The sequence below is a fragment of the Scyliorhinus torazame genome, chromosome 10 (genome assembly GCF_047496885.1).
Source record: "Scyliorhinus torazame isolate Kashiwa2021f chromosome 10, sScyTor2.1, whole genome shotgun sequence".
In the NCBI taxonomy this organism is placed as follows: Eukaryota; Metazoa; Chordata; class Chondrichthyes; order Carcharhiniformes; family Scyliorhinidae; genus Scyliorhinus; species Scyliorhinus torazame.
In genome coordinates this window covers 148,745,737-148,771,241 of record NC_092716.1, presented here as the reverse complement: position 1 = coordinate 148,771,241, position 25,505 = coordinate 148,745,737, and the positions used below count along the sequence as shown (strand labels likewise).

Genomic DNA, 25,505 nt, shown 5'->3' with positions numbered 1-25,505 from the left:
GTTACTGTGTGGGGATTAGGAAGGTTCCTGTGTGCGGATTGGGAAGGTTGCTGCGTGGGGATTAGGAAGGTTCCTGTGTGCGGATTGGGAAGGTTGCTGCGTGCGGATTGGGAAGGTTACTGTGTGGGGATTGGGAAGGTTGCGGTGTGTGGATTAGGGAGGTTGCTGTCTCGGGATTGGGAAGGTTGCTGCGTGCGGATTGGGAAGGTTGCTGCGTGGGGATTGGGAAGGTTGCTGCGTGGGGATTGGGAAGGTTACTGTGTGGGGATTGGGAAGGTTGCTGCGTGCGGATTGGGAAGGTTGCTGCGTGCGGATTGGGAAGGTTGCTGCGTGGGGATTGGGAAGGTTGCTGCGTGGGGATTGGGGAGGTTACTGTGTGGGGATTGGGAAGGTTGCTGCGTGCGGATTGGGAAGGTTACTGTGTGGGGATTGGGAAGGTTGCTGCGTGGGGATTGGGAAGGTTGCTGCGTGCGGATTGGGAAGGTTGCTGCGTGGGGATTGGGAAGGTTGCTGCGTGGGGATTGGGAAGGTTGCTGCGTGCGGATTGGGAAGGTTGCTGTGTGCAGATTGGGAAGGTTGCTGCGTGGGGATTGGGAAGGTTGCGGCGTGGGGATTGGGGAGGTTGCTGCGTGCGGATTGGGAAGGTTGCTGCGTGCGGATTGGGAAGGTTGCTGCGTGGGGATTGGGAAGGTTGCTGCGTGGGGATTGGGAAGGTTGCTGTGTGCGGATTGGGAAGGTTGCTGCGTGCAGATTGGGAAGGTTGCTGCGTGGGGATTGGGAAGGTTGCTGCGTGCGGATTGGGAAGGTTGCGGCGTGGGGATTGGGGAGGTTACTGTGTGGGGATTGGGAAGGTTGCTGCGTGCGGATTGGGAAGGTTGCTGCGTGCAGATTGGGAAGGTTGCTGCGTGCAGATTGGGAAGGTTGCTGCGTGGGGATTGGGAAGGTTGCTGCGTGCGGATTGGGAAGGTTGCGGCGTGGGGATTGGGGAGGTTACTGTGTGGGGATTGGGAAGGTTGCTGCGTGGGGATTGGGAAGGTTGCTGCGTGCGGATTGGGAAGGTTGCTGCGTGCGGATTGGGAAGGTTGCTGCGTGGGGATTGGGAAGGTTGCTGCGTGGGGATTGGGAAGGTTACTGTCTGGGGATTGGGAAGGTTGCTGCGTGGGGATTGGGGAGGTTTGCTGCGTGGGGATTGGGAAGGTTACTGTGTGGGGATTGGGAAGGTTGCTGCGTGGGGATTGGGAAGGTTGCGGCGTGGGGATTGGGAAGGTTGCTGCGTGGGGATTGGGAAGGTTGCTGCGTGCGGATTGGGAAGGTTACTGTCTGGGGATTGGGAAGGTTGCTGCGTGGGGATTGGGGAGGTTTGCTGCGTGGGGATTGGGAAGGTTACTGTGTGGGGATTGGGAAGGTTGCTGCATGGGGATTGGGAAGGTTGCTGCGTGGGGATTGGGGAGATTGTTGTGTGCGGATTGGGAAGGTTGCTGTGTGGGGATTGGGGAGGTTGCTGCGTGGGGATTGGGAAGGTTACTGTGTGGGGATTGGGAAGGTTGCTGCGTGCGGATTGGGAAGGTTACTGTGTGGGGATTGGGAAGGTTGCTGCGTGGGGATTGGGAAGGTTGCTGCGTGCGGATTGGGAAGGTTGCTGCGTGGGGATTGGGAAGGTTGCTGCGTGCGGATTGGGAAGGTTGCTGTGTGCAGATTGGGAAGGTTGCTGCGTGGGGATTGGGAAGGTTGCGGCGTGGGGATTGGGGAGGTTGCTGCGTGCGGATTGGGAAGGTTGCTGCGTGCGGATTGGGAAGGTTGCTGCGTGGGGATTGGGAAGGTTGCTGCGTGGGGATTGGGAAGGTTGCTGTGTGCGGATTGGGAAGGTTGCTGCGTGCAGATTGGGAAGGTTGCTGCGTGGGGATTGGGAAGGTTGCTGCGTGCGGATTGGGAAGGTTGCGGCGTGGGGATTGGGGAGGTTACTGTGTGGGGATTGGGAAGGTTGCTGCGTGCGGATTGGGAAGGTTGCTGCGTGCAGATTGGGAAGGTTGCTGCGTGCAGATTGGGAAGGTTGCTGCGTGGGGATTGGGAAGGTTGCTGCGTGCGGATTGGGAAGGTTGCGGCGTGGGGATTGGGGAGGTTACTGTGTGGGGATTGGGAAGGTTGCTGCGTGGGGATTGGGAAGGTTGCTGCGTGCGGATTGGGAAGGTTGCTGCGTGCGGATTGGGAAGGTTGCTGCGTGGGGATTGGGAAGGTTGCTGCGTGGGGATTGGGAAGGTTACTGTCTGGGGATTGGGAAGGTTGCTGCGTGGGGATTGGGGAGGTTTGCTGCGTGGGGATTGGGAAGGTTACTGTGTGGGGATTGGGAAGGTTGCTGCGTGGGGATTGGGAAGGTTGCGGCGTGGGGATTGGGAAGGTTGCTGCGTGGGGATTGGGAAGGTTGCTGCGTGCGGATTGGGAAGGTTACTGTCTGGGGATTGGGAAGGTTGCTGCGTGGGGATTGGGGAGGTTTGCTGCGTGGGGATTGGGAAGGTTACTGTGTGGGGATTGGGAAGGTTGCTGCATGGGGATTGGGAAGGTTGCTGCGTGGGGATTGGGGAGATTGTTGTGTGCGGATTGGGAAGGTTGCTGTGTGGGGATTGGGGAGGTTGCTGCGTGCGGATTGGGGAGGTTGCTGCGTGGGGATTGGGAAGGTTACTGTGTGGGGATTGGGAAGGTTGCTGCGTGGGGATTGGGGAGGTTGCTGTGTGGGGATTGGGAAGGTTGCTGTGTGGGGATTGGGAAGGTTGCTGTGTGGGGATTGGGAAGGTTGCTGTGTGGGGATTGGGAAGGTTGCTGTGTGGGGATTGGGGAGGTTGCTGCGTGGGGATTGGGAAGGTTACTGTGTGGGGATTGGGAAGGTTGCTGTGTGGGGATTGGGAAGGTTGCTGTGTGGGGATTGGGAAGGTTGCTGTGTGGGGATTGGGAAGGTTGCTGCGTGCGGATTGGGAAGGTTGCTGTGTGGGGATTGGGAAGGTTGCTGCTTGGGGATTGGGAAGGTTACTGTGTGGGGATTGGGAAGGTTGCTGCGTGCGGATTGGGAAGGTTGCGGCGTGGGGATTGGGAAGGTTGCTGTGTGGGGATTGGGGAGGTTGCTGCGTGGGGATTGGGAAGGTTACTGTGTGGGGATTGGGAAGGTTGCTGCGTGCGGATTGGGGAGGTTGCTGCGTGCGGATTGGGAAGGTTGCTGCGTGCGGATTGGGAAGGTTGCTGTGTGGGGATTGGGGAGGTTGCTGCGTGGGGATTGGGAAGGTTGCTGTGTGGGGATTGGGAAGGTTGCTGTGTGGGGATTGGGGAGGTTGCTGCGTGGGGATTGGGAAGGTTGCTGTGTGGGGATTGGGGAGGTTGCTGCGTGGGGATTGGGAAGGTTGCTGCGTGGGGATTGGGAAGGTTGCTGTGTGGGGATTGGGAAGGTTGCTGTGTGGGGATTGGGAAGGTTGCTGCGTGCGGATTGGGAAGGTTGCTGCGTGGGGATTGGGAAGGTTGCTGTCTCGGGATGGGGAAGGTTGCTGTGTGCGGATTGGGGAGGTTGCTGCGTGCGGATTGGGAAGGTTGCTGCGTGGGGATTGGGAATGTTGCTGCGTGGGGATTGGGAAGGTTGCTGTGTGGGGATTGGGAAGGTTGCTGTGTGGGGATTGGGAAGGTTGCTGTGTGGGGATTGGGAAGGTTGCTGTGTGGGGATTGGGGAGGTTGCTGCGTGGGGATTGGGAAGGTTGCTGTGTGGGGATTGGGGAGGTTGCTGCGTGGGGATTGGGAAGGTTGCTGCGTGGGGATTGGGAAGGTTGCTGTGTGGGGATTGGGAAGGTTGCTGTGTGGGGATTGGGAAGGTTGCTGCGTGCGGATTGGGAAGGTTGCTGTGTGGGGATTGGGGAGGTTGCTGTCTCGGGATTGGGAAGGTTGCTGCGTGGGGATTGGGGAGGTTACTGTGTGGGGATTGGGAAGGTTGCTGCGTGCGGATTGGGAAGGTTGCTGCGTGCGGATTGGGGAGGTTGCTGCGTGGGGATTGGGAAGGTTGCTGCTTGGGGATTGGGAAGGTTGCGGCGTGGGGATTGGGAAGGTTGCTGTGTGCGGATTGGGAAGGTTGCTGTGTGCGGATTGGGAAGGTTGCTGCGAGGGGATTGGGAAGGTTGCTGTGTGCGGATTGGGAAGGTTGCTGCGTGGGGATTGGGAAGGTTGCTGTGTGTGGATTGGGAAGGTTGCTGTGTGGGGATTGGGAAGGTTGCTGCGTGGGGATTGGGAAGGTTGCTGTGTGCGGATTGGGAAGGTTGCTGTGTGCGGATTGGGAAGGTTGCTGCGAGGGGATTGGGAAGGTTGCTGTGTGGGGATTGGGAAGGTTGCTGTGTGCGGATTGGGAAGGTTGCTGTCTCGGGATTGGGAAGGTTGCTGCGAGGGGATTGGGAAGGTTGCTGTGTGCGGATTGGGAAGGTTGCTGCGTGGGGATTGGGAAGGTTGCTGTGTGTGGATTGGGAAGGTTGCTGTGTGCGGATTGGGAAGGTTGCTGCGAGGGGATTGGGAAGGTTGCTGTGTGCGGATTGGGAAGGTTGCTGCGTGGGGATTGGGAAGGTTGCTGTGTGCGGATTGGGAAGGTTGCTGCGAGGGGATTGGGAAGGTTGCTGTGTGCGGATTGGGAAGGTTGCTGCGTGGGGATTGGGAAGGTTGCTGTGTGTGGATTGGGAAGGTTGCTGTGTGGGGATTGGGAAGGTTGCTGTGTGTGGATTGGGAAGGTTGCTGCGTGGGGATTGGGAAGGTTGCTGTGTGCGGATTGGGAAGGTTGCTGCGTGGGGATTGGGAAGGTTGCTGTGTGCGGATTGGGAAGGTTGCTGTGTGCGGATTGGGAAGGTTGCTGCGAGGGGATTGGGAAGGTTGCTGTGTGCGGATTGGGAAGGTTGCTGCGTGGGGATTGGGAAGGTTGCTGTGTGGGGATTGGGAAGGTTGCTGTGTGTGGATTGGGAAGGTTGCTGTGTGGGGATTGGGAAGGTTGCTGCGAGGGGATTGGGAAGGTTGCTGTGTGCGGATTGGGAAGGTTGCTGCGTGGGGATTGGGAAGGTTACTGTGTGGGGATTGGGGAGGTTTGCTGCGTGGGGATTGGGAAGGTTGCTGCGTGGGGATTAGGAAGGTTGCTTCGTGCGGATTGGGAAGGTTGCTGCGTGGGGATTGGGAAGGTTGCTGCGTGGGGATTGGGGAGGTTGCTGTCTCGGGATTGGGAAGGTTGCTGTGTGGGGATTGGGGAGGTTGCTGCGTGGGGATTAGGAAGGTTGCTGCGTGGGGATTGGGAAGGTTGCTGCGTGGGGATTGGGAAGGTTGCTGTGTGGGGATTGGGAAGGTTGCTGCGTGGGGATTAGGAAGGTTGCTGCGTGGGGATTGGGAAGGTTGCTGCGTGGGGATTGGGAAGGTTGCTGTGTGGGGATTGGGAAGGTTGCTGCGTGGGGATTAGGAAGGTTGCTTCGTGCGGATTGGGAAGGTTGCTGCGTGGGGAATGGGAAGGTTGCTGCGTGCGGATTGGGAAGGTTGCTGCGTGGGGATTGGGAAGGTTACTGCGTGGGGAATGGGAAGGTTGCTGCGTGCGGATTGGGAAGGTTGCTGTCTCGAGATTGGGAAGGTTGCGGCGTCGGGATTGGGAAGTTTGTTGTCTCGGAATTGGGAAAGTTGCTGCGTGGGGATTGGGAAGGTTGCTGCTTGGGGATTGGGAAGGTTACTGTGTGGGGATTGGGAAGGTTGCTGCGTGGGGATTGGGAAGGTTGCTTCGTGCGGATTGGGAAGGTTGCTGCGTGGGGATTGGGAAGGTTGCTTCGTGCGGATTGGGAAGGTTGCTGCGTGGGGATTGGGAAGGTTGCTGCGTGGGGATTGGGAAGGTTGCTGCGTGGGGATTAGGGAGGTTGCTGTCTCGAGATTGGGAAGGTTGCGGCGTCGGGATTGGGAAGTTTGTTGTCTCGGAATTGGGAAAGTTGCTGCGTGGGGATTGGGAAGGTTGCTGCTTGGGGATTGGGAAGGTTACTGTGTGGGGATTGGGAAGGTTGCTGCCTGCGGATTGGGAAGGTTACTGTGTGGGGATTGGGAAGGTTGCTGCTTGGGGATTGGGAAGGTTACTGTGTGGGGATTGGGAAGGTTGCTGCGTGCGGATTGGGAAGGTTGCTGCTTGGGGATTGGGAAGGTTGCGGCGTGGGGATTGGGAAAGTTGTCATCTCGGGATTGGGAAGGTTGCTGCGTGCGGATTGGGAAGGTTGCTGCTTGGGGATTGGGAAGGTTACTGTGTGGGGATTGGGAAGGTTACTGTGTGGGGATTGGGAAGGTTGCTGCGTGCGGATTGGGAAGGTTACTGTGTGGGGATTGGGAAGGTTGCTGCGTGCGGATTGGGAAGGTTGCTTCGTGCGGATTGGGAAGGTTGCTGCGTGGGGATTGGGAAGGTTACTGTGTGGGGATTGGGAAGGTTGCTGCGTGCGGATTGGGAAGGTTACTGTGTGGGGATTGGGAAGGTTGCTGCGTGCGGATTGGGAAGGTTGCTTCGTGCGGATTGGGAAGGTTGCTTCGTGCGGATTGGGAAGGTTACTGTGTGGGGATTGGGAAGGTTACTGTGTGGGGATTGGGAATGTTGCTGCGTGCGGATTGGGAAGGTTACTGTGTGGGGATTGGGAAGGTTGCTTCGTGCGGATTGGGAAGGTTGCTTCGTGCGGATTGGGAAGGTTGCTTCGTGCGGATTGGGAAGGTTGCTGCGTGCGGATTAGGGAGGTTGCTGTCTCGAGATTGGGAATGTTGCGGCGTCGGGATTGGGAAGGTTGTTGTCTCGGGGTTGGCAAGGTTGCTGCGTGTGAATTGGGAAGGTTGCTGCTTGCGGATTGGGAAGGTTGCTGCATGCGGATTGGGAAGGTTGCTGTCTCGGGATTGGGAAGGTTGCTGTCTCGGGATTGGGAAGATTGCTGTCTCGGGCTTCTGAAACTTGCTCTTTTTGAATCTAGAAGATGGTTGTGTTTGGGCGACAGTTTGTTGTTTCATGAACACCCTTTTCTCTCTTGATGCAATGATATAACTGTAGATAATTTGGATGATAGTCTGGATACTTACCAAGTGCTTGTGATTTAACCATGACGTTGACTGGGAACAACATGCTATTGATAAAAGTACCTAAATGTAAAATAAAGAAAGATTTTCTTTTGGTTAAGTTTTGTGATAAAGACGATTAACTTTTGAAGTATGTCACTGATCTTAGTCCTAACGTCAACTGGTCCTATGTTAAAATTATCGTGATCAAATGTTCCAAATCATTGCAGTGTTTAATATCGTTGAGTAGAGATTTTCCACATTTGATAGAAAAAGAAGATCAATGCCAGAAAACAACACTGCTTCATTTCCTACACTCGTTGGATACGAATCACCCCTCCAGAGGTCACAGGCATCTGATTATATGAAACGTGCAAAGAGAATGACCATATTAAATATTGATTAGTTTGTCATATTTCATATTCTGTGTATTCCGCATTGGGTCCAGAATCATCACAATGATGAACGTCCTTCCCTGACTGCAGGACAGTTACCAGGTCAAGCTTCAAGTATTTTATATTCAAAATCACCAGAAAAGGCTTATTCTGACTTTGGGTGCTGCAAATATTAATTAATGGAAAGGAAAGAAAGCCACCATGGGCCAAATGGCTTGCTCTAAGATGTGGCATTTCACCACTCCAAAACACATCTGCCAGGTGCTGTGTATGTGGGTGAGTGTGAGTGTGTTTCTGGGTGAGTGGGTGTGTGTTTTTCTGGGTGAGTGTGTGTGTTTCTGGGCGAGTGTCTGGGTGTTTGTGTGTTTCTGTGTGAGTGTGTGTGTGATTTTCTGTGTGAGTGCGTGTGTTTGTGTGTTTCTGTGTGTATGTGTGTGTGAGTGTGTGTGTATGTGGGTGAATGTGTGTGTGTGTTTTTCTGGGTGAATGTCTGTGTGTGGGTGAGAGTGTGTTTGTGGGTGAGTGTGTGTGTTTATGGATGGGTTGTGTGTGTCTGCGTTTGTGGGTGAGTGCATGTGTGTGTATTTGTGGGTTGAGCGTTTGTGGGTGAATGTGTGTGTATGTTTCTGGGTGAGTGTGTTTCTGGGTGAGTATGTGTGTGTTTTTCTGGGTGAGTGTGTGTGTCTGTGTTTCTGAGTGAGTGTGTGGGTGCTTGTGTGTTTCTGGGTGAGTGCATGTTTTTCTGTGTTTCTGTGCATGTGTGTGGGTCTGTCTGTGTGTGGGTGAGTGTGTATGTGTGTTTCTGGGTGAGCGTCTGTGTGTGGGTGAGAGTGTGTGCGTGTTTGTGGGTGAGTGTGTGTGTTTATGGATGGTTTGTGTGTGTGCGTTTGTGGGTGAGTGCATGTGTGTGTATTTGTGGGTTGAGCGTTTGTGGGTGAATGTGTGTGTATGTTTCTGGGTGAGTGTGTGTTTCTGGGTGAGTATGTGTATGTTTTTCTGGGTGAGTGTGTGTATGTGTTTCTGAGTGAGTGTCTGGGTGCTTGTGTGTTTCTGGGTGAGTGCGTGTGTTTTTCTGGGTGAGTGCGTGTGTTTGTCTGTTTCTGTGCATGTGTGTGGGTCTGTGTGTGTGTGGGTGAGCATGTATGTGTGTTTCTGGGTGAGCGTCTGTGTGTGGGTGAATGTGTGTGTTTACGTGTTTCTGGGTTGTCTGTGTGTTTGTGGATGGGTTGTGTGTATGTGTGTGATTTTTTGTGGGTTGAATATTTATGGGTGAAAGTGTGTGTGTTTGAGGGTGAGTGTGTGTGCGTTTGTGGGTAAGTGTGTGTTTGAGTGTGTATGTGTTTGTGAGTGAGTGTGTGTGCTTGCTTGTGGGTGAGTGTCTGTGTAGGTGATTGTATGTATGTGAGTGAGTGTGTGTGCGCGCATGTGGGTGTGCATGTTTGTGGGTGATTGTCTACGTAGGTGATTGTATGTGTGTGTTTGTGGGTGAGCGTGTGTGTGTGTATTTGTGGGTTGAGCGTTTGTGGGTGAATGTGTGTGTATGTTTCTGGGTGAGTGTGTGTTTCTGGGTGAGTATGTGTGTGTTTTTCTGGGTGAGTGTGTGTGTCTGTGTTTCTGAGTGCGTGTGTGGGTGCTTGTGTGTTTCTGGGTGAGTGCGTGTGTTTCTGTGTTTCTGTGCATGTGTGTGGGTCTGTGTGTGTGTGGGTGAGTGTGTATGTGTGTTTCTGGGTGAGCGTCTGTGTGTGGGTGAGAGTGTGTGCGTGTTTGTGAGGGAGTGTGTGTGTTTATGGATAGGTTGTGTGTGTGCGTTTGTGGGTGAGTGCATGTGTGTGTATTTGTGGGTTGAGCGCTTGTGGGTGAATGTGTGTGTATGTTTCTGGGTGAGTATGTGTTTCTGGGTGAGTATGTGTATGTTTTTCTGGGTGAGTGTGTGTATGTGTTTCTGAGTGAGTGTCTGGGTGCTTGTGTGTTTCTGGGTGAGTGCGTGTGTTTTTCTGGGTGAGTGCGTGTGTTTGTCTGTTTCTGTGCGTGTGTGTGGGTCTGTGTGTGTGTGGGTGAGCGTGTATGTGTGTTTCTGGGTGAGCGTCTGTGTGTGGGTGAATGTGTGTGTTTACGTGTTTCTGGGTTGTCTGTGTGTTTGTGGATGGGTTGTGTGTATGTGTGTGTATTTGTGGGTTGAATATTTATGGGTGAGTGTGTGTGTATTTGAGGGTGAGTGTGTGTGCGTTTGTGGGTAAGTGTGTGTTTGAGTGTGTATGTGTTTGTGAGTGAGCGTGTGTGCTTGTTGTGGGTGAGTGTGTAGGTGATTGTATGTATGTGAGTGAGTGTATGTGCGCATGTGGGTGTGCATGTTTGTGGGTGATTGTCTACGTAGGTGATTGTATGTGTGTGTTTGTGGGTGAGCGTGTGTGTGTGTTTATGTGTGTGCGTGGGTGTGGGTGTGCGTGTTTGTGGGTGATTGTCTACCTGGTGATTGTGTGTGAGTGAGTCTGTGTTTGTGGGTGAGCGTGTGTGTGTTTGTGTGTGCGTGTGTATGGGTGGGTCTGTGTGTGGATGTGCGTGTTTGTGGGTGATTGTCTATGTAGGCGATTGTATGTGTGAGAGTGAGGGTGTATTTGTGGGTGAACGTGTGTGCGTGTTTGTGGGTGAGTGTCTGTGTAGGTGATTGTGTGTGAGTGTTGATTTGTTATGCTCTAGGTGTAACATAAGCGGCTTCCTTGTGGTGCACTTGACAAAGGAAGGTTCAGACGTGGAGATAACTTCAACACGTTTATTAAACTATTTACACTTCTATTACTCAGGTTCAACACTACTGCTAATCCTACTATAGCTACCCAGACTGACTAACCAGTTGCTGCAATCCATGTGGTGGGAGTGATATTGAATCAACCCTGTATCTGTACTCACTGACTGTCTCCACTGGAAAAAGACAGATCATGTGTGTAGTGTCCTTTATATATGGGTTGGTGTAATGCCCCCCTGTGGTCGTGTCACCTCCGTGTGTATCGTGAATGTCCATTGGTCGTCTCCTATCTAACTGATCTATTGGCTGAGTGTGTGTGTGTGTGTGATGTTTCTGGTGCTCCCTCTAGTGTCTAGTTAGCCTATATGCATTTACATTGATGCACATCACCACAAGTGTGTGTGTCTGTGTGAAGGGAGGGGGGAATGGTAGAGCCAAACTGGTGTGGGTGGGTCATTGTGCAAGATTTGCTGAGAAGCTTAATTGAAGAAAATGTGAGTTCCCTATGACGCAGAATTCTCAAGATGTTTGTGATGAAAGAAAGTCTGATCAACTTTGGGTGCTGGAATAGGTATTGGATGTTGTACTGTTCAAACGTATGTCCATTTTTACTGTGACTTGTAGGTGGTAATGGCATTGGTAGTATTAACTTACATTATTGCTTTTGAGTGGTCATAACATTTACAGTAGAAGATTCTGAGGGGACTTGATAGGGTAGATGCAGAGAAGATTTTACCTCTCGTGAGGACATGTAGAACCAGGGGGCACAGTTTGAAGATGAAAGGTCTCTCATTTAAGACTGAGATGAGGAAGAATTTCTTCTCCCAGAGGGGCTTTGTCATTCTCTTCCTCAGAGAGAAGTGGAGGCTGGGTCACCGAATATATTCAAGGCTGATTTAGACAGATTTTTGATTAACGAGGGAGACAAGGGTTATAAGGGACAGACAGGAAAGTGGGACTAAAGCAACATTCAGATAAATCATGATCTGATTAAATGGTAGAGAGAAAGTTCGATGGGCAGAATCCTGTTCCTCTCCGGGTGCTCCGGTTTCCTCCCACAAAGTTCCGAAAGACATACTTGTTAGGTAATTTGGACATTCTGAATTTTCCCTTTGTGTACCCGAACAGGTGCCGGAATGTGGCGACTAGGGGCTTTTCACAGTAACCCCATTGCAGTGTTAATGTAAGCTGACTTTTGACAATAAAGATTATTATTATTCCTTTTTCTTATGATCTTACAAACGCAAAACTTTCAGAAGGTTAATAAAGCTTGTTCAACTGAGTCCATGTGGCTAAACTCTTCATTTAATCGACACTAAATGAGCAAGTCCAATTGACATGTGACACAAAGATACTCGCCTCTCTGCTCTGCCATCAATGGCTGTCCATTTGAGGATAGGTGCTTGCTGTTCTGCTTGAAGCTCCTCAGGTTGTCGAAGAGAAGTGGACCCAAATGTCCCGTTGTCTGGGTGAAATGCTCAATAGTCATAGAACACAGCTGTTCTCCAGTAACATCAAAGTCTTGAAAGCGGACACAGTTAGCATCCAACTGATTGATGTCCAATGTGTGTTGAAGCCACTCCCACACTTGGTACTTGGTCCATAACTGTGGGTGAATGTGATGCCATGAGCTCCCAGAATACCCACCTAAAGTAGGAGGATACAAAAGCCATGTTTATGTCAGCATGTTAACAGCAGCAGAGGCAGTGGGCTTGCATTTTCCTGGTCTTGCGGAGGTGCATTAGGAGGCAGAACCAGAGCAAAATTGGAACATGTGTTTTGCCAGCCACCTGGTACATTCACATCTTGGGGTTATCTTTCTGGGGTGGAGGGCAGAGTCTCCCCACTCAGCAGCAATAGGTAGCTGCATTGGTAGGCCAACTCGGAGAATGTTACTGGTGCAGCCCAGGATATAGCCCAGTTTTAGCTTACAGTTTTAACTCCTGGCAACATTGCTTGGGGCGGGGGGAGGTGGGAACTCATCGACAGTTCCTCTCAATCACCTAAGCATAAACCGGCTGAGATGTGATGGCCACACTCACAGGATTTCCCCTCCATAATGATAGTCCGACAGCTGTGGCAATACCTGTTTCTTTAATTTTTCCCAATGCTGCAGAAAGTCCCTCCATTTTGACTCACCCTCACTATCCCCTGCTTGCCTCAGCAGTGCCCACCTCTCCTGCTGGGCAGCCCGGCCTGACATCATTGTTAGCCCTCCCATTGAACATCCTGTTCCTGTGGTCCGCAGGCCGCCCGTTATTGGCTGGGAGGATCACAACCGACAACCTGCCCTGGTCACTTCTATATTCCTGATCTCAGGATTGCAATCCAAGTGGTGCCTTGTCAGCAAGGGGTCAACATTCAGCACTCACTCTGACTGGTTTTCCTTTTCACATATCTTCACACCCACACCTTTTTTTTAACCGTTTTTAAGGAATAGTGGGAAGTGGTAGGATTCCTGAATTGATTATCAGCCCATTGAACCACACTGTTTCCATAGCCTTGGACCTGAACCCAAAACCTCTGGTCCATCTCTGAATCCCAATTCAGGGATTTGAGCACAAAATATAAACTGACAGAGGAGGGTGCTTCTTTTTTAATTCGTTCATGAGACATGGGCACCACAGGTTGTGCCAGCATTTATTGCCCATCCCTAATTGAGGGGTTAGTTAAGAGTCAACCACATTGCTGTGGGTCTGGAATCACACGTAGGCCAGACCAGATCAGGATGGCAGATTTCCTTCCCTAAAGGACATTAGTGAACCAGATGGGTTTTTACGACAATCAACAATGGTTTCATGGTCATCATTAAACTTTTAGTTCCAGAGATTTTTTGAATTCAAATTTCACCATCTGTAGTGGTGGGATTTGAACCTGGGTCCCTAGAGCATTACTCTGGGTTTCTGGTTTACTAGTCCCATGACAATACCACTATGCCACGGCTTCCCCTGTCTACCTGTATGGAAAAGACCTTATGGTATTATTTTGTTCCTGCTGAGGTAAGACGATCCATTTTTGTCCCGACTCATGACGGTATTCCTGTCAAATGAAACATCAGCTCTAACTAAAGCTTTAGCACAGCAATGTTGAGGAGAAGTCAGTAACAAAGAATTAATCTGAAGGTAGATTATAGATTAATTTTCGCAACATTTCCCTTTCGTTTGCTACTGCTGTGTTTTGTTGAATTTTGGGAATAATTTTTGTTTTGAACAATGAGTTCTGATCCTGTTTTTGAGGCACTCACCCACGAGATAGGTTAATGTTTATGAAGGAACTGACACAGGCAGGATGTCCTTCAATGGGGATGCCCCCATCTTAGCCCCAGGACCTACAGCACCCCAGTGAGGACGGCAGCTTCACCATTTAAATCAAAACTGCTTTGAAATTACCAATGTTTAAGCCTTTTTAAAATCTGTCGATGAGCAAAGTGACATTGAAGGGGGTGCAGTGAATGCTGGAGAGGCAGTAGATAGCTCTTCGTATTTATGTCAGCCTTGGTTCAATGGTACCACTGTCAGTGCTGAATCAGACTGTCACAGCTTTAAGTCACACTTCAGCACAATGTCAAGGTTAACATTCCACTGTAGTGCTGAGGAAGTACATTGTCAGAGGTGCTGTTTTTTGGATGAGAGAGTAACCTGAGGCTCTATGTGCACTCTATGGCAGATTTAGAAGAGCTCAGGGCTCTATTTGAAGCAGAGCATGAGATGCCTTTTAAAAATTCATTCATGGGAGGTGGGCATCGCTGGCTAGACCAACATTTATTGCCCATCCCCAACTGTCCTTCAGAAGGTCGGTGAGCTGCCTCCTTGAACTGCTGCAGTCCCTTTGTGAAGTTACACCCAAAAGACTGTCAGGGAAGAAGTTCTAGGGTCTTGACCCAGTGTCGGTGAAGGAACGGCGATAATTTTCTAAGCGAGGATGGTGAATAGCTTGGAGGGGAACTTCCGATGGTGGTGTTCCCATGTATCACCTGCCCTTCTCCTTCTAGGTGGTAGAGGTTGCAAATTTGGAAGGTGCTGGCGAAGGGAGCCTTGGTGATTTGAGGCAGTGCATTTTACAGAAGGTACCCGCTGCTGCTACTGTGCATCGCTGATGGAGGGAGTGAATGTTGAGAGTGGTGGATAGGATGTCAATTAAGCAGACTGTTTTGTCCTCAATGGTGTCAAGTTGTTGGAGCCACACTCATCCAGGTAAGTGGAGAGAATTCCATCACACTCCTGACTTGTGCCTTGTCGAAGTTGGACAGGCTTTGGGGAGTCAGGACGAGCCACAGAATTCTTTGGTGACCCTGTCAATATTTATCTCTCAACCAGCAAGTGGTCATGTCTCTCATTGCCATTTATGGGACCTTGCTGTGCACAGATTGGCTTCCACATTCCCGACCTTATAGCAGTGACTACACTTCAAAAAGAACCTCATCGGCTGCAAAGCACGTTGAAACATCCTGAGGTTGTGAATGATACTGTATAAATGCAACTTCTATCCTCTTCGAGGTGCTGTAACCTCTTCCCACACTGAATCAGTAACAAGTCTCCGTAAAGATAAAGATGCTGTTGCGTAGGATTGTTTTGAACTTGGGTTTTGTTGGGTTCAGTGGAGTTGGATGTTTTTAACTCCTCATAAGCAGGATATAAAATTGATGTTCAGAGAATTTCTCTACACATTTGAAATGTTGCAAATTAACCCATTTATGAGTACAGAATATATTTTGAAACTTGTTTATTTTTTGGGGGGGGGGGGGCCTATTCGTGACAGTAGCAGCAGTAATTTTTTATTTCGTTTTTTTTTCTTAAAATCTAACAACCAAAAGAGGGAGAGATGTCAATTGGCGGGGTTGTGTGCTTCTCCTGCACGACGTGGGGCATCATGGACACTTCAAGTGTCCCTGAGAACTACATCTGTGGAAAGTGTATTCAGTTGGAAAAGCTCACTGAATGCACAGGTCGGTTGGAGCAGCAGCTGGAGCACTGAGGAGCACACAATTATCTGAAATTGTGATAGATAATAGCTTCAGAGATGTGGTCACACACAAGGTACAGGAAAGTAGATGGTTAACTGCCAGACGGGGTAGGCAGACAGTGCAGGGGTCCCCTATGGCTGTCCCCCTATCTAACAAGTATGCCATTTTGGATACTGATGAGGGGGACGGTCCATCAGGGGACAGCAGCAGTGGTCATAGCGACGGTACCATGACTAGCCCTGCCGCACAGACGGGGAGGGGGGGTACAAAGTGTAGAAAAGCAATAGTGGTAGGGGATTCAATAGTCAGGGGCACAGATAGGCGCTTCTATGGCCGCGAAAAGGACTCCAGGATGGTAATTTGCCTCCCTGGTGCCAGGGTCCTGAATGTCTCTGAGCGGGTACAAAGCATCCTAAAATAGGAGGGAAATCAGACAGAGGTCATTGTCCACATTGGTACGAATTACATAGGTAGAAAGAGTAGCGAGGTCCTGCCACGGCAATTTAGGGAGCTAGGTAGAATATTAAAAAGCAGGACCTCTAGGGATGTAATCTCAGGATTACTCCCCGTGCTATGTGCTAGCGAGGCTAGCAACAGGGATATATTGCAGATGAACACGTGGCTAAAGAACTGGTGGATGAGGGAGGGCTTCAGTTTCTTGGATCACTGGGATGTCTTCCAGGGAAGGTGGGGCCTATACAAGAAGGTTGGGTTACAGCTGAACTGGAAGGGCACCGATATCCTGGCAGTGTGAGGGGTGTTAAAAAGCATGAACATAAGAACTAGGAGCAGGAGCAGGCCATCTGGCCCCTCGAGCCTGCTCCGCCATTCAATGAGATCATGGCTGATATTTTTTGGACTCAGCTCCAGTTTCCGGCCCAAACACCATAACCCTTAATCCCTTTATTCTTCAAAAAAACTATCTTTGTCTTAAAAACATTTAATGAAGGAGCCTCAACTGCTTCACTGGGCAAGGAATTCCATAGATGCATAACCCTTTGGGAGAAGAAGTTCCTCCTAAGTTCAGTTCTAAATATACTTCCCCTTATTTTGAGGCTATGCCCCCTAGTTCTGCTTTCACCCGCCAGTGGAAACAATGCCCGCATCTATCCTATCTATTCCCTTCATAATTTTATACGTTTCTATAAGATCCCCCCGCATCCTTCTAAATTCCAACTAGTACAGTCCCAGTCTACTCAACCTCTCCTCGTAATCCAACCCCTTCAGCTCTGGGATTAACCTAGTGAATCTCCTCTGCACACCCTCCAGTGCCAGTACATCCTTTCTCAGGTAAGGAGACCAAAACTGAACACAATACTCCAGGTGTGGCCTCACTAACACCTTATACAATTGCAGCATAACCTCCCTCGTCTTAAACTCCATCCCTCTAGCAATGAAGGACAAAATTCCATTTGCCTTCTCAATCACCTGTTTCACCTGTAAACCAACGTTTTGCGACTCATGCACGAGCACACCCAGGTTTCTCTGCACAGCGGCATGGTTTAATATTTTATCATTTAAATAATAATCCCTTTTGCTATTATTCCTACCAAAATGGATAACCTCACATTTGTCAACATTGAATTCCATCTGCCAGACCCTAGCCCATTCACTTAACCTATCCAAATCCCTCTGCAGACTTCTGGTATCCTCTGCACGTTTTGCTTTACCACTCATCTTAGTGTCGTCTGCCCAGGGCCAGATGGCATCTATCCCAGATTATTGAGGGACGCAAGAGATGAAATCCATGGACCTCTGACAGAAATCTTTGCATCCTCATTGGCCACAGGTGAGATCCTAGAGGATTGGAGGATAGCCAATGTTGTACCTTTATTTAATAAGGGTTGCAAGGATAATCCGGGTAATTATAGGACAGTGAGCTTGACATCAGTGATAGTGAAATTGTTGGAAAAGATTCTTAGATATAGGCGACGGGACTCTCTGCTGGCGGGATGCTCCGTTTTGCCAGCAGCCCGGGGGTTTCCCGATGGCTTGAGGCTGCCCCACAATGGGAAACCCCATTGACCGACCGGCGTAACGGAGAATCCCACCGGCGGGTTGAGGCAGAAATGTGGCGCGACGGGGCGGAGCATCCCGCCAAGGATCTGTGCACATTTGGAAGTGAATGGTGTTATTACCGACAGACAGCATGGTTTTGTACGAGGGTGGTCATGTCTCACTAATTTGATTGAATTTTTTGAGGAGGTAACAAAAATGATTGACGAGGGAAGGGCTGTGGATGTTGTCTACATGGACTTGCATTTGATAAGGTTCCTCATGGCAGGCTGGTGCAAAAGATTAGATCACATGGGATCAGGGGCGAACTGGCTGGATGGATCCAGAACTGGCTTGGCCATAGAAGACAGAGGGTAGCAGTGGAAGGGTGTTTTTCCGAATGGAGATCTGTAACTAGTGGTTTCCGCAGGGATCAGTCCTGGGACCTCTGCTCTTTGAATATATATAAATGACTTGGAAGAAAACGTAGCGGGTCTGATTAGCAAGTTTGCTGATGATACTAAGGTTGCAGGAGTTGCGGATAATGATGAAGATTGTCAGAGAATACAACAGGATATGGATAGGCTGCAAAATTGGGCGGATGAAATTTAACCTGGTCAAATGCGAGTTGATGCATTTTGGCAGATCCAATTCAGGTGGGAGCTAAAAAATAAATGGCAGAACCATCAGGAGCATAGACACACAGAGAGATGAAATGAAATGAAATGAAAATCGCTTATTGTCACAAGTAGGCTTCAAATGAAGTTACTGTGAAAAGCCCCTAGTCGCCACATTCAAGCGCCTGTTCGGGGAGGCTGGTATGGGAATTGAACCGTGCTGCTGGCCTGCCTTGTTCTGCTTTAAAAGCCAGCTCTTTAGCCCTCTGCTAAACCAGCCCCTCTGATCCTGGCGTGCAGGTCCACAGATCCTTAAAAGTGGCAGCACAGGTGGAAATGGTGATAATGAAAGCATATGCTTGCCTTCATAGGACGGGGTATCGAGTATAAAAGCTCGAAAATTATGTCACAACTATATAGAACATTGGTTAGGCCACATTTGGAATACTGTGTCCAATTCTAGTCACCGCACTACCAGAAGGATGTGGAGGCTTTGGAGAGAGTACAGAAAAGGTTTAGCAGGATGTTACCTTGTGAGGAGGGTATTAGCTATGAGGAGAGATTGAATAAACTGGGATTGTTCTCCCTAAGAGACGGAGGCTGAGGGGCGACCTGAAAGAAGTTTATTAAGTTATTAGGGGTATAAATAGGGTGAACAGTTGGAGGCTTTTTCCCAGGGCGGAAATGACAATTACCAGGGAGCACAAGTTCAAGGTGAGGGGGGAAAAGGTTCAGTGGAGATGTGCGGGGGAATTCTTTTACACAAAGGGTGGTGGTGGCCTGGAATCCACTGCCAAGTGAGGTGGCTGAGGCAGATACATTAGCGACCTTTAAGACTTATTTGGATAGGCACATGAACAGACGGGATATAGTAGGATACAGGCGGTTGGTCTAGATAGGACACGTGATTGGTGCAGGCTTGGAGGGCCGAAGGGCCTGTTCTTGTGCTGTATTGTTCTTTGTTCTTTGATAACTGGCAAGACCAATACCTTTTGAAGTGCGACCGAGATTGATTTGCTCCACACAGTGTACAGTGTGACAGATAGGAAGCACTCACTGATGCAATGTTTTTTCTATTACTCCGCTTATAAGGGTGAGAATCTGATACTTTGTAGCTTCTTTAAAACAGAAATATTTTCATTAGCTTTTCAGTGGCACACACACATCTCGTAAACTGGTGTATGTTTGACTGCAGGATGCTCGCGGTTCATATCCTTGTTTGATTGTTGGTCAAAGTTTAGCAGTTGGTAAAGCAATAGCCCTTATCTTTGACTTGTCTTTTACTGATGTACTAATTGTTTAATCGGCTATAAGGAAATGTGCAACAGACATAAATGTGTTGAACAGATGACTAGATGATTTTACACCCAGAGATAGATTGAAGGATATGGAGAGAAAATACTATGATCTAAAAATGTTTTAAAGTTCCCGGGGGGTGGATCATGATTTTGTGTGTTAGTGTGAAATGGATGATAGCAAATGGGTGACTTGTTGGACAGCAATTGAATTAACAATCAGGGGAGATATAAAGTGAGCTGTTGATTCGTTATCACCCATTTTACACCAACACTCCAAATCAGAATGCATCCCAATGATTTTACATTTGCATTTTTGTAAATATAATTTCTGAATCTTACCATCACTTCCAAGGTCAAGGTTGCTCCATATGGATGGTAATTGCTGAGTTACAGGGTGACGTATGAACTGAGCATTCATTGTGTTTCTCTCATGCAAAATCATGATCTGGAATCAAAGGAAAAAGAAAGACCTCACCAAGCGCTCCTCTTTATTGCCTCTCAGTACTGGAAGGCAGTAACAGTTGTTGCTATTGAAAGGAAAGTGATTTGTAACGGCAACTAAACTCCTGCAGATGAACCAGACTGCAATGGAAAAAAATCAACTGTACATCAGAAGGACACAACATGGAGGGGATATTTCTCTTCCCAACATTTCCTCGAGGTTAGCTCACATTGTTAACAGGGAATTGGAAACACCAAAACAATATGATAGAGAATGTCACAGAGATCCAATAGGGAATACTGCATCAATAGGTTACAGAGTACTGCAACATTGGAGTAAGGAATACATCATCACTAGTGTTATAGGGCCTTACCAGATAACTCCAACTTTGGTTAAAATCCTGGATTAGAACTCAACAATTTGCATTTGGTAAAACTATGAGGAAATGGTACTGTGCCACAGGAGTGATAACACTGACCAGTAGACAGCTTTTATGTTAAAACAAACTTCAGTTTGAACACAGAATTAAGCACATTCGCAACAAATAAGTAGCTTTACAGTTAACAGATACAACATCTTAATTTCCTGAAACCTGCCTCTACATTCCAATTAAGCAACCCACATTTTTCAAATATCACTTACGTCAATAAAACAGGTTTTACTTGCTCATCTTGGTGTAGAGTCAGAATTACAGACTAGTACAACGCAGAAGAGGCCCTTCGGCCCATTGAGTCTGCACCAATGCATGAAAACCACCTGACCTGCCTACCTAATCCCATTTGCCAGCACTTGACCCATAGCCTTGAATGTTGTGACGTGCCAAGTGCTCACCCAGGTAATTTTTAAAGGGTGTGAGGTAACCCACTTCTACCACCATCCCAGGCACTGCATTCCAGACTGTCACCACCCTCTGGGTAAAAATGTTTTTGTTCAAATCCCCCCTAAACCTCCTGTACATGACCCTGAACTTGTGTCTCCTTGTAACTGACTCTTCAACTAAGGGGAACAGCTATCCACCCTGCCCACGCCCCTCATTATATTGTACACCTTGGGGAGTCTTCTCTGCTCCAGCGAAAACAACCCAACCTACCCAAACTCTCTTCATAACTTAAATGTTCCATCCCAGCCAACATCCTGGTAAATCTACACCCCCTAGTGCAATCACATCCTTTCTAAAATGTGGTGACCAGAATTGCACACAGTACTCCAGCTGTGGCCTCACCAAAGTTCTATACAACTCCAAAATGACCTTCCTTGCTTTTGTAATCTGTGCCTTGACTGATAAAGGTAAGTGTCCCATATGCCTTTTTCGCCAACCTAGTAACCTGCCTTCTGCCTTCAGAGATCTTTTGACAAGGTCCCTTTGTTCCTCGGGACCTCCCACTGTCAGGCCATTCATTGAATACTTCCTTGTCACATTAGTCCTTCCAAAGTGTATCACCTTACACCTTTCAGGGTTAAATTCCATCTGCCACTTTTCTGCCCATTTGACCAGCTGGTCTATATCTTCCTGTACCTTAAGACACTCAACCTCACTGTGAACCACCCAGCCAATCTTTGTGTCATCTGCAAACTTACTGATCCTACCCTCCCCACATAGTCATCTAAGTCATTTGTATGGACTTCTGGTGGTGGCCATGGTGTGAATGGTCACACACAGGGCAGTTCCTGCTTGAAGGCGTAGAAAAGAGCTTCTTCTTTCCGAAATTGGGTGCAACTTCGATGGAAAAGTGTAACGGAAGGTTGGAGGAGAAGTTACCCCCAGGAGTGGCATGCCTGTTGGTTATGAACCCCAACAGAAGAAGGTGAGGAACTTGGCAAAGAAGTTGGAAGAGACCTGTGGCGCAGCAGTTAGTGGAAGGTGGTGGAAGGGGAAGGGTCAGTGCAAATAGCAAAGCCCCAGATGGAACAGTTAATGGCCTTCATCAAGGAAGAGTTCCGCCAGCAGAGGATGGAGATGCAGGAGGATCGCTGTGGCACCCTCGATGCAGAGGGTGGCGAAATGCTTGGAGGCACAGGGATGGCAGATCTGAGAGATTGAGAGTGTGAAGTCGGACCACAGCGATCGGGTGGTGGCATTGGAGGCGGAGTAAGGAATACCGTATCACCAGGATACAATTGTGATTGAGTATATTACATCACTAGGGTACAGAATTCCATAGCAATGGGATGGGGAATACTGTATCACTAGGATAAGGAATACTGCAGCAATGGGATAGGGAATATTATATCACTAGGATACGGAATATTGCCGCAATGGGATAGGGAATACTGCAGTACGAGGATACAGAATACTGTGGAATCGAGATAGGGTATACTCTATCACTAGGATACGGAATACTGCAGCAATGCGATAGGGAATACTGCATCACTAAGAAATTAAATACTGCCATCTTGGGATGGTTGAATACTGCATCACAGATTCCGAATACCGCAGCAACGGAATAGGGAATACCTTAGCAATGGGATAGGGAATATTGCATCACAGTGATAGGGAATACTGCAGCAGTAGCATAGGGAATACTGCATCACTAGGATACAGAATTTTGCAGCATTGGGATAGGGTAACTTGTATCACTAGGATATGGAATATTGCAGAATTGGGTTAGGGAATACTGTATTATTAGGATACGGAATACTGCAATACTGCATAAGGAATACCGTATGACTAGGATACAGAATACTGCAGCAATGGGATAGGGAATACTACATCACTAGGATAGGGAATACTGCTGCAATCGGATAGGGAATACTATGTTACCAGGAAACAGAATACTGCAGCAATAGGATAGGGAATACTCCATCACTAGGCTATGGAATATTGCAGCGACTGGGATAAGGAATACTGCATCCCTAGGACAAGGAATACTTCAGCAATGGGATAGGGAATACTGTGTTACTAGGATACAGAATACTGCAGCAATGACATAGGGAATACTGCATCATTAGGATATGAAATACTGCAGCAATGGTGATCAGGAATACTGAACAATCACCAGGCAGGAATGTTCCCTTCCAGTCGGGGAACACTTCAGCAGTCAAGGGCATTCAGCCTCTGATCTCCGGGTAAGCGTTCTCCAAGGCGGCCTTCAGGACCCGTGACAACGCAGAATCGCCGAGCAGAAACTTATAGCCAAGTTCCGCACACATGAGTGCGGCCTCAACCGGGACCTGGGATTCATGTCACATTACATTCATCCCCCACCATCTGGCCTGCGAAATCCTACCAACTGTCCTGGCTTGATACAATTCACACCTCTTTAACCTGGGGTTACCCCATCTCTGGATCTGTAAAGATTTAATCACCTGCTAATGTTCGCATTCCTAGCATTGTTTGGCATCTTTGAATTTGTCTATATATGTGTTTCTGGATCAGACCTCTTCATTCAGCTGAGGAAGGAGCAGCGCTCCGAAAGCTAGTGACATCGAAACAAACCTGTTGGACTTTAACCTGGTGTTGTAAGATTTAAAATCACTGCAGATTCAGACTGTGTGGTCCGGCTTCAATACTGGGACTATCGGTGATGCCCATTCTGAAAGCTGTACTGGAGTAATTACCCCCAGGTCTTCCAGACGCTCCAACTCTACCTCCACTTTTTGATGTAGAGCATAAGGATTGGTCTGATGTAAAGTATTTTTGGTGTTGTTTCTGGCTCTACATATATCTTTGCTTTCACTCCTTTCATTCATCCCACTCTCTCTGGAAGATCTTGTGGTATTTCTGTAGATGCTCCTGAAAAACCCCGTCGGCAATGCTGAATATTTCTAGCCAATTTAATTTGATTTACTTCAGCCCCATGAGGCTTGACCTTTGTCCCTTCACTACAATTGAAGGCAGCTAGGCTAACTGCAGTTGGTACGATACTGGTATGGGTGCCATCATCAATATCATCAGTGCCTCCCCTGGTATAGGTGGCTAAGGTGGTTGATGTATTGCTGAGGTTCACAGACTGCAGCCTTCCTGTAGATACCTAAACAGTTGCTCACCCACTACTGTGGCAGCCACCCCTGTATCGACCTCCATTTTAAGCGGACAGCCGTTGACGACAGGGACAATCTTAAGTGGTGATGTTTTACTTAATCTCACCATGTTCAGCCTGTGTACTTCAGATATTTCTTCAGGGTCTTCCTCAAGTTTGTCTACTGGAATCGCCAATGTTTTTTTTTCTGGAACTTGTAGTGGACTGTCTGACTCTGCATCTGGCTTGCAAATGAAACAGATGAATTCCTGACACTTGCATCTATCTAGGAAATCTCCCCCCCTCAACGGTTACAAGCCTCTAAGCCTTGTGACCGTTGGTCATTTTTCTGCTTCTCAGGCTCTGCTGCACTCTCAATTCAGGAGCTTTGAGCAGCCGTTGCTTCCTGCCAAAGCTAGTTCACCTTGCTTTGTACGCTTTATAATTTAAAAACTTTCTGAACTTTCAGTCAGTTGAGCCAATTCAACTGCTTTGTCCAAGGATATCTTGGTTTCCGCCAGTAACTGCTTCTGAATATTTAAGTTGTTGATCACACAGACTAACCGGTCACATAGCATGTCGCTGAGAGAAGTACCAAATTCATAATGTTCCGACATTTGTTGAGGTCTGGCTTGAAAAGCAGATACCATTTCACCCAGATCTCTGATGGCTGTATGAAATTTATAGCGCGCATAATAATGGAAATAGTCCCTGACTAGTTGCACCAATTGACCAAAGGGCTTGGAGTTCGGAGTCTTCGTAGATGTTAAGCTTTGCATGAGGTTATATGTTTGTGGGCCGCAAAGTGTTTCTCGTCTGCCATGATTTCATTGGCAGTAAAAAAGTATCAAAGACACCCCGAATATGGCCTCCCGGGGACCCGGGTCCAGTTTCACACGCACCACCTTGGAAACTACCCGAAACACCTTCTTCCAGTACTCCCCTAGCTTTGGACAGGACCAAAACATATGAACGTGATTCGCGGACCTCCCCCTGCAACGCTCACACACATCCTCTACTCCTTCAAAAAATTGGCTCATCCTCGCCCTCGTGAGGTGCGCTCTATATACCACCTTCCGCTGTATCAGCCCCAACCACGCACATGAGGTGGAGGCATTCACTCTCCGGAGCACCTCACACCAGGCCCCCTCCTCTATAACCTCTCCCAGCTCTTCCTCCCACTTTGCTTTGATCCCTTCCAGTGGTGCCTTCTCCTCTTCCAAAATAGCTCCGTACACCACTGACACTGCCCCCTTCTCAAGTCTCCCGGTCGTCAGCACCTCCTCCAGCAATGTGGAGGCCGGCTCCTCTGGGAATCTCTGTATCTCCTTCCTGGCAAAATCCTGAACCTGCATGTACCTAAACACTTCTCCCTGCTCCAGCCCATACTTCGCTTCCAGCTCCATCAATCCTGCAAACCGACCCCGAAGAAACAAATCTTTTAGCGTCTTAATCCCCCTCTCTTCCCATTTCCGAAAACTTCCATCCCACCTCCCTGGCTCAAATCTGTGGTTCCCCCGAATCGGCAGTTCCCTTGACCCTACCCCCAACTCGAAGTGTTGGCAAAATGGTCTCCAGATTTTCAATGAAGCTATTATTACCGGACTCCCTGAGTATTTCCCCGGAGCTATCGGGAGCGGCGCTGTTGCTAGTGCCTTCAGCCCCGGCCCCCCCTGAACAAACTCTCCTCCATTCTGACCAACTGAGAATCAACCCCTCTGACCCAGCTCCGCACCTTCTCCATATTTGCCGCACAGTAGTACAACAAGTTCGGGAGACCCAAACCCCTTGCCTGCCTTCCCCTCTGTAGCAGCACCTTTCTCACTCTGGCCACCTTCCCTCCCCATATGAACGAGGTAATCCTTCCCTCAATCTCCCTGAAAAAAGACTTTTGCAGGAAAATCGGTAGGCATTGAAAAATAAACAGAAATCGCGGCAACACATTCATTTTAACAGCCTGTACCCGACCCACCAGTGTCAGAGGAAGGCCATCCCACCTTGCCAGATCGGCTTTCACTCCCCACCAAACTAGTGATGTTG

General features: G+C 49.0%; 1 protein-coding gene across 2 annotated transcripts in view; it reads right to left on the bottom strand.

Annotated features, from left to right (window-relative positions):
* LOC140430964 (ETS homologous factor-like) overlaps nt 1-25,505 on the bottom strand; it is a 147,535-nt gene that overhangs the window by 105,264 nt on the left and 16,766 nt on the right. The window contains exons 2-4 of one of the 2 annotated variants that reach the window (XM_072518813.1): nt 19,404-19,509; nt 11,551-11,838; nt 7,078-7,137 (exon numbers count right to left, since the gene is read on the bottom strand). In XM_072518813.1, the coding sequence (XP_072374914.1) occupies nt 7,078-7,137; nt 11,551-11,838; nt 19,404-19,506 (451 nt within the window). In that variant the 5' untranslated portion in view covers nt 19,507-19,509. The remainder of the gene's footprint in view (nt 1-7,077; nt 7,138-11,550; nt 11,839-19,403; nt 19,510-25,505) is intronic. The other variant, XM_072518814.1, reaches the window with a different exon arrangement.